The 9,135-nt window shown below is 44.1% G+C and overlaps 1 protein-coding gene across 1 annotated transcript; it reads left to right on the top strand.

Annotated features, from left to right (window-relative positions):
• Window positions 1–5,355: 5,355 nt before the first annotated feature.
• On the top strand, window positions 5,356–8,639 carry LOC113068434 (nucleoside diphosphate kinase). Its single transcript, XM_026241222.1, has 5 exons — window positions 5,356–5,484; window positions 6,644–6,776; window positions 7,215–7,316; window positions 7,403–7,515; window positions 8,435–8,639. Exons 2-5 carry the CDS (start codon window positions 6,648–6,650, stop codon window positions 8,550–8,552), a joined length of 462 nt encoding a protein of 153 aa, XP_026097007.1. The 5' UTR covers window positions 5,356–5,484; window positions 6,644–6,647; the 3' UTR covers window positions 8,553–8,639.
• Window positions 8,640–9,135: the final 496 nt, after the last annotated feature.

Genomic DNA, 9,135 nt, shown 5'->3' with positions numbered 1-9,135 from the left:
CTCCAGGTGTGTGTGTGTGTGTGTGTGTTCAATGCTCCAGGTGTGTGTGTGTGTGTGTGTGTGTTCAATGCTCCAGGTGTGTGTGTGTGTGTGTGTTCAATGCTCCAGGTGTGTGTGTGTGTGTGTGTGTGTGTCCAATGCTCCAGGTGTGTGTGTGTGTGTGTGTGTGTGTTCAATGCTCCAGGTGTGTGTGTGTGTGTGTGTTCAATGCTCCAGGTGTGTGTGTGTGTGTGTGTGTGTGTGTGTTCAATGCTCCAGGTGTGTGTGTGTGTGTGTGTGTTCAATGCTCCAGGTGTGTGTGTGTGTGTGTGTTCACTGCTCCGGGTGTGTGCACTTGGATGGGTTAAATGCAGAGCACCAATTCTGATTATGAGTTACCACACTTGACATATGTTATGACTTTCACTTTTCACTTTCATTGATGTCACACTTGTCCATGTGTGAAGACACAGCACAGAACAAATCAATGAATGAATGTTCAGTGAGTGAGGTAAACTTTCCCTGCGTTTTTGCCCGAAGGCACCTCATGAAACTGATTTGGGACAGGCTTCTGAGGCGGAGTAATGGTTTAATGATCTACAGCTAAATATAGAGAGCCATGGTTCTAACTAGGTGGATATTTCATTACTGCAATATTAATTTCTCGCTAGAAATAATATAAAAAGTGGAAAAGCTTGACCAGAAACATACATTTACACACAAACTGACCACCGACAGCAACTTTCAGACACCATCTTTATTTTTTGGCTTAACTCTCACAGAATGGAATGCACAGGATTGTGGGATATCAAAGGCAGCGAAGGATACATCTATGCTGCCTTCAGAAACCGTCCAGATGAAGTCATCTCAGGAGACAGGAAGTGAAGATGACACTGAATTCAGATGTGCCTCGATGTCTTGGAATGCCCCCTTAGAAGGCAGCAGTTTTCAGTTTTCGGATGCACAGAGCTCACTTCTAACGAGCTGATCATCTCAATCAGGTTTAAACAAAGAGAGACATGCAAAATCTGTAGAGCTGGGCGCGAGGACTGGATTAGAGAACCGTAGTGAAGCGCACTGACTCTCTCATGTGCAGTGAATCAGAGTTTAAAGGCACCTGTTCATTACTGATGTCACACTTTCACGTGCACATGCTTCATAGAGAAGGATGATGATCAGTGTCATGATACCAATAAAGCCAGATTGGACTGGTTTGGTTTTGTCAGTTCAAACCTTATCCTGTATTGAGTTTGTTCAGTCACCGTCACTGCTCAAGCCCCGGACAGTGTGATCTGACACAACTGTACTTCTTCAATAAACACTGTCGAGGCCCGTTTCAGTAAGAAGGATCAACCTACTATAAGTTGACTTACCCTGAGATCTGGAGATGGTTCAGAACAACTGAACTGAGTTCAATAAAAATGGAGGCTCCTCAGAAGAGATGGAGTACATCTGTGGTGTGGGAGCATTTCCATTTGGAAACCCCAAATAAAGTGAGCTCTATTGTGATTGGCAGCTGCCCTACTGCAACAATACATCATCCATGATGCACCGTTTGAGGAGCACTCATCCTGCCATTGTGCAGGGTGCAGACGATGGTAGCATTCCCCCTGTACCTGGGCCTGCTACTGACATCTCAGCAGGGTATGCATTGTTTGAAATATAATAACAAACTGTTGGGACACTGTTTAGAAAGTCCATAGCCCTGTATCAACCTAAGCCCTACAACCTAATGTGCCAATCATGTTAAAAACAGCTTTGATGTAATTATAATATGTTGTCAATATAATATACTATTGTGTGAATATACATTTTATAGGTCTGCATATGAGTATCCAGTCTACAGGCAGTGAAGACATCATTTTGGGTTTCCTATTGTTGTGGTTCTACATTCCATTTGATCTTTCTCTGCACACTGAACATAAACGTTCATAACATAACTTTGTTTATGAAGGTTTACACATAATGCACCAGTAGGCTACAGTTTCAGTCTATGTTATGTTATGTAATCTGATTCATATAATATATACTTCATATATGCAGTCAGTGTAGGATTTGTTACTAATTGCTGTTTTCATCATCAGGCCCATCATCATCACCATCATCATCACCAGTAGAAACACTTTTTGATAATCGTATCCATGAAACCCAGATGATACACAATGCTACAGCTGACGTCACGGTGGAAGTGGGAAAATACCACCATGATGTGTTTTTGTCCAGAACTCGTGATCCCCTAATTGACTGGAAAGAGAGAGCAGTAGTCTTTCCTCATGTGTATGGCCTTGCTAAAAATATATCTTTGCATGCCAGCAACAAGTTTCCCTTGTGAGAGAATTTTTTTCAAAGGCTTGGGAAATTATCTGTAAAAAAAAGAAGTAGGCTAAGTCCTTCCACAGCAGAGAAATTGATATTTTTGAATAAAAATCCCAAAAAAGTGAGACATTGTGGCTTGATTTCTTTTAATATTCATTTTTCATGACCAAAATAACATCATGCACAGTGAGAAGCCTACAGTTTACATGCTTCACATATTAGAAAAATACAATAATAATAAAAACAACACATTTGTTAATGGCTCGTTGTCAAGGTTGTTTCAGATCAACACCTGCAAGTGACCACTACGTGTCACCGTTAAGACGGGTGTCGCATTGATTCGAAGCTTCGACACAATATGGCACATTTGCTTCAACTGTTTTATTGCTTCACGGAAAGGCTTTTGTATCATAGCTAACGCTAGTAGAGGGATATACGCAGAACAATACTCAGCCATGTGTGAAGTCCAATGCTTATAAAGCATCTGATGACTGTGCTGTGTGTGATAGTTGTCAGGTGAATGTGATTGGTGCAATGGAGCATGGGAAATGTAGTCTAGGGTGCACTGTGTAGTGTGAGAGTCTGAATTGTGGATGAGGACCTCTGGTGGTGAATAAACGGAAGTTCAATGACCGGATCTTGACAGCATTTGTAAAACTGCTTACACCTGGCTTACACATAACACACTAATACGCTTCTAATATCCAAATCCGTTAAAAGATTTTTAGGCTGCATTAATTAGGTAAACCGAAACCAGGAGTTTTGGTTCCTAGTCGCTGTCGCCTCAGGCTTGCTTAGTTAGGCTGCCAAATAAATAACAGTGTCAAGGTCCAGGAAAGTATGAAAAGCATTGTCAGAATAGTCCATCTCCCATCAGTGATCTCCCCTTTGTTCAACAATTCCTCTCCTCTGTTCCTGCCCAAATCAGCGTAGCACCATTTTGGCAAATCTGAGCAGTATGCAGGCGGTGTATGCTCTTCTGTGTCAGCCACACCACAAAGATACGTTAGTTATGTGTATTTATGGTATTAACACTGGTTTGAAAGCAAACAATTCATCGGCACAGTGCAGCTGATACAGAAGAGCGTACGCAGTTATTGAAGTTATTGAGGCGTTACTGAAGCCCAGGATGCTTTGAGAGCAGCCTTCAGCTCAGCTCCTCTGTATTGTTTGTCAGATGTTAATTATCTTCCTCTTCACAATACTCCACAGATTCTCTGAGGGGTTCAGGTCAGGCATGTTGGCTGGCCAATCAAACACAGTAATATCATGGTCAGCAGACCACTTGGAAGTGGTTTTGACTCTGTGGGAAGGTGCTAAAGTCCTACTGCAAAATGAAATCAGCATCTCCAATAAAGCTTGTCAGCAGATGGAAGCAACTACATTGACTTTGGACTTGATAAAACACAATGAACCAACACCAGCAGACATCATAGCTCCCCAAATCATCACTGACTTAAGAAACCTCACACTGGACTTTGAAATCTGTGCCTCTCCAGTCTTTTTCCAGACTCCAGACCTTGACTCCCAAATGAAATGCAAATGTTTCATTGAACTCCGCAAACCAAAGGTCAAGTCAAGTCACCTTTATTTATATAGCGCATTAAACAAAAAATTGCGTCAAAGCAACTGAACAACATTCATTAGGAAAACAGTGTGTCAATAATGCAGAATGTCAGTTAAAAGCAGTTCATCATTGAATTCAGTGATGTCATCTCTATTCAGTTAAATAGTGTTTATTTTTACTTGCAATCAAGTCAATGATATCGCTGTAGATGAAGTGACCACAACTAAGCAAGCCAGAGGCGACAGCAGCAAGAAACCGAAACTCCATCGGTGACAGAATGGAGAAAAAAACCTTGGGAGAAACCAGGCTCAGTTGGGGTCAGTTCTCCTCTGACCAGACGAAACCAGTAGTTCAATTCCAGACTGCAGCAAAGTCAGATTGTGCAGAAGAATCATCTGTTTCCTGTGGTCTTGTCCTGGTGCTCCTCTGAGACAAGGTCTTTACAGGGGATCTGTATCTGGGCTCTAGTTGTCCTGGTCTCCGCTGTCTTTCAGGGCAGTAGAGGTCCTTTCTAGGTGCTGATCCACCATCTGGTCTGGATATGTACTGGATCCGGGTGACTGCAGTGACCCTCTGATCTGGACACAGACTGGACCTGGTGGCTACGGTGACCTCGGAACAAGAGAGAAACAGACTAATATTAGCGTAAATGCCATTCTTCCAATGATGTAGCAAGTACATCGGGTGTTATGGGAAGTGTTTCCGGTTCCGGTTTACCTAATTAATGCAGCCTAAAAATCCTTTAACGGATTTGGATATTAAAAGCATATTAGTATGTTATGTGTATGCCAGGTTAAAGAGATGGGTCTTTAATCTAGATTTAAACTGCAAGAGTGTGTCTGCCTCCTGAACAATGTTAGGTAGGTTATTCCAGAGTTTAGGAGCCAAATAGGAAAAGGATCTGCCGCCCGCAGTTGATTTTGATATTCTTATACTCTGCCTGAGTTTTGAGAACGTAGTGGACGTGCAGTTTCACTGCGTGATTGAAAAAGGCTTCAGAAATCAGAGAAAAATTACTTTTCCCCATAAGTGTCTTAGCCTAAATGGCTTAAGACGCAGTACTTGTTCCGTACCTAAGGGAATCGAGGTTATGTTAGTAAGTGACTGAGTACGTTTCCATCATTTCAGGGATCACATATAACCTCCTTTTCTGAAACAGGCCTCTGCTTTTGCCTTTTGGTTGTTCGACTCAACATATCAGAACTGTTGTTTAATCAGATGCATTTTATTCCTCCATTCGCAATGAAAGGTTTATTATTATTATTTGCGAAATTCACTGTCATTCCTTGTCGTTGTATTAAATAAACCCTCAATTTACATCTTAGTTTTATGAAGGGTAAATATGTCTAAATTTGGCAAATAGTTAATTGTTTGACATTAGTTTAGTATTTAGTATTTTTCAATCTGTAACCTGTCATTTATTCGTTCATTTATTAAGATTATTTATTTAAATGAATCTGTTCATTCAGAAACCGTGATTAATCAGCACAAGAGCCTCCAGCTGTGATTATGAGATATATCGTTAGCCACGCCCCCAGAGGCCGGCCTTTATAACAGCACCGCGCCCGGAGCACCGTCTTCTCTCTTCCGTCCTCCGGATCCGCCACTTCTCCGTCTCACTCGTAAGTGTGTGTGTGTGTGTGAGAAACACCGTCTGATTCTGGCGCGGTTGTGTGTCTGTTTGTTCACGCAGGAGTCGTGTTTGCCAGCAGTATGCAGGCTAGCGCTTCGTGCGTCTCTTTTGAAGCGGTCACCTCACATTCCTACTGTAACGTTACTGTACTCGTGCAGCAGCCGTCGCTTTGACCAGTCAACACTTCTTTGTTCTGTTAGCGTGGTCGCTTTATTGGCCAGCTGTGGACCGCACACACCCATCTCAGGCCTAGAGCGCGTCAGAATCGCGTCGCGTTACAGTGAGCGGCGGAAGCACATGGCTGCCGCGCGGCTTACACGCGTTTGACGCGCGGCGATCTGCACTTAAACGCTGCTTGTATGTGAATTGTGTTTTGTGGTGAATACAGGCGTGTTCGTCCCAATGGACTCTGTGCGCGGAGCGAACTCCGCTAAAGATAACAGTGCTATCTATTTTACTGGGCGGGAACGCGCGTGCGCGCCCTCTACTCGTTCACTTCACGAGTCAGTGGACACGTGACTGACTAGACACGTCAAGAGACATCCGGGGAATGTGCGGCCCTGTGATCCGGGTCACGTGACTCCGCTCTTGATTTAGTTTCGCCTCTTAGAGTTCAGCTGAAGGTGTCTGTTTGACCTTTGTCTGGTGTGTGCTCCGATATAAACATATGATAACCACAAATGCCACACAATATTCGGTTTCGTTAGTTCGCGCTATAATTCAGATTTAAACCATTCAGATCTTGTTGGATTTGTCTCTTTGCAAAATACCATAATTTGACTTTTTCCATAACCTAATTTATGTAAGAACAAAACCTCCTGTAGAAAAAGCAGATTTCTCCAAGTCGTATGAATCCTAAACCTGTGTTTAACATCTGATAGGAAGAGTGTCTAAGATCTGTCATTAGTGAATCAGACAGTAAACCGATGTGTTCATGTGAAGACAGGAGCTGTAACTCCTCAGACACGCTGTGCTGTATGACTGAAGTGTGACTCATTGCTGAAGCGCTCCCAGTGTGTTTCAGGATGAAGCGCTCTTCTTCAGGCCTTCACTGCTGTAGTGTTCCTCAGTACACCTCTCTGTGCTGAACACACTCGCTCCTAATGTGTGTGTGACCCGTGTGATGACGTACGTCTCTTGTGTCTCAGAACAATGGCTGCCAGAACCGAGCGCACCTTCATCGCCATCAAGCCGGACGGCGTCCAGAGAGGCCTGATCGGAGACATCGTCAAGCGCTTCGAGCAGAAGGGCTTCAGACTCGTGGCCATGAAGTTCCTCCAGGTGTGTTCCCTGAAGCACTTCCTGTTCACCGCTCCACACAAACATGACTCGAGTGCACACTTAAACCGTTCACTGATGACTCAAACATGGGAATCACATTCATTACATTTAGAAGTGATCACTGTAAATGATAAATCAAACTTGCTCTCGGTTGACTTGGACTCAGGATGCCATTACTAAATGCCTATAATGGTATTAAAGAAACCTGGCGTTGTAAAGGGTGAACGGTCACTCATAGTTTGGTGTAGTAGTGAGTTGTCCCTGTAGAGAGCAGGTTATCAGAAGGAGACCCGCTGCAGACTGAGTGTTGGTCAGATGTTCACTAGTGAGGGCAGAACACACGAGCAGCTGGTGCTGACTGACGAGTGTGGAGGCTAGGTCGTGTTCAGACGACTGAAGCGGATGCTAACGCTCTGCTCCTGTGCTCTGATCTGACAGGCGTCTGAGGACCTGCTGAAGCAGCACTACATCGACCTGAAGGACCGTCCCTTCTACCCCGGTCTGGTCAAGTACATGAGCTCCGGGCCGGTGGCTGCGATGGTAAGTGCTCTCCAGCTTCAGCTGTGTGTGTGTGTGTGTGTGTGTGTCTGGACCGGGTTTAGAGTGCTCTCTCTCTCTCTGGTCAGGTGTGGGAGGGTCTGAATGTGGTGAAGACTGGAAGAGTGATGCTGGGAGAGACCAATCCTGCAGACTCCAAGCCTGGCACCATCAGAGGAGACTTCTGCATTGAAGTGGGCAGGTGAGTGTGCTTCCGCCCGTCACGCTGGTGCTTCATACACGGCTTCTGGGAAACTCACCCCAGGTGTGTGTTAGTCTGTATGAATATGACCCGCTCTGACACCTCCTACCAGACTAATCTAACATTAGCGTAACGAAGCGATGCAGACGCAGCTGAACGTCAGGTGAGTGAGGTGATGTGTCCTATCCTACTGATCCAGGGACGGTCATTTAAAGTCATAGAATATCTTAATGTTAGTATTTAATACTGTAGACACAGCCAGTTTTACTCCCTGAAAGATTTAATTAAAATTACTCCACAGTAGTGTTAGTCTTACACACAGATAATGTGGAGTCATGTGGTGTTGTGAGTGACAGATGTTATGGGCGGGGCTTGATGAGCAGCAGGTCACATGATCCAGACCCTTCAGAGACTTATAATTGGTCCAAATAGAAAATTAAGTGAACTAACTACTACTTTGAAATTAAAATGTAAAGTCTGTTCAAATATTAGAAGTTGTGAATATAAATAATTGGTAATCATGTTAAAGTGCACATTTCACTTCTAACACTTATGTAGTCTTGTTCTCTTGGCTGTTTCTTTATGAAAGTCCAGAAGTTAGTTAAAATCTGTCAGTTGTTTTTAATTATGATGTCATTCTGTTGCCGCCAGCCAATCACTGCACTGATAGTTTAGATTACAAACACACGAACCCTTTTTAAACCAACCCCTGAACGTGTGATCCTCTCTGATGACTCGGTCCAGCTACACGATCTCCATCCGGTGCGGTGGAGGAACAGTTAGATCCTGATGAGTGTGATGAAGAACTGCTGTTCTCATGATGATGTTTGACAGACCGGAGCTGTACAGAAGTGTTCCTGAACCTGATCTGTGCCCCGTCTGGTCTAAAGATAACCCTCCTCTTCTCTCCTGTGTGCAGGAACATCATCCACGGCAGTGACTCTGTGGACAGTGCTAATAAAGAGATCAGCTTGTGGTTCAAGCCTGAGGAGCTGGTGTCGTACAAGAGCTGTGCACAAGACTGGATCTACGAGTAAACCCCAGACCCGTTATCAGTATGAACCCCAGTGTTTGTGATTCTTGTCTTGCTGAAGCACTTGCTCAATAAATCAAGATGTGCCACATTTGTCTCAGTCATTAATGCTTGATTCTTTACAGCAGTGAGTGTGAGCTAGCTTGATTTACACCATACACTCAGAGAAACAGCAGAGATAGACAGAGACCTGGGTCTGCAGAGCTAAACCAGCCCAGACGGTGATCAGAACTAGACCGATCATGTCTTCTGTCCCGGGGGCGAGCTTTAACCTGAGACTCAGCAGCTGTGTAGAAGGAGCACAACACCTGTGTCAGGTCCAGAGACATTCCTCCCAGCTCCTGATGTGTGTGTGTGTGTGTGGATAACCTTGGGTCTGACTGAACTTTACATAACCTGGGAATAATACGAATAGGATAAAGGTGTGTGTGTACACAAAGCAAATCTGAGTCTGTTTTAGAGTTTGGGTTCCCCCATCAGGGAGATAAACACACTACTGATAACAGACTCCAGAAGGATGACACACACACACACCCTGTCAGAAATGAATGACCTCATCCTCACATCAACATTATATGATCATATTA

Source organism: Carassius auratus, linkage group LG44F (assembly GCF_003368295.1).
Source record: "Carassius auratus strain Wakin linkage group LG44F, ASM336829v1, whole genome shotgun sequence".
NCBI classification, from domain to species: domain Eukaryota; kingdom Metazoa; phylum Chordata; class Actinopteri; order Cypriniformes; family Cyprinidae; genus Carassius; species Carassius auratus.
The sequence above is the reverse complement of the archived record's forward strand: the minus strand, read 5'-3'. Positions and strand labels throughout refer to the sequence as shown.

Excerpts from the sequence above, each read along its gene's own strand:
- LOC113068434 (XM_026241222.1), top strand. The coding sequence starts at position 6,648 with ATGGCTGCCAGAACCGAGCGCACCTTCATCGCCATCAAGCCGGACGGC. Across the intron at positions 6,777-7,214 it reads TGGCCATGAAGTTCCTCCAG|GCGTCTGAGGACCTGCTGAA; the intron begins GTGTGTTCCCTG and ends CTGATCTGACAG. Across the intron at positions 7,317-7,402 it reads CCGGGCCGGTGGCTGCGATG|GTGTGGGAGGGTCTGAATGT; the intron begins GTAAGTGCTCTC and ends CTCTCTGGTCAG.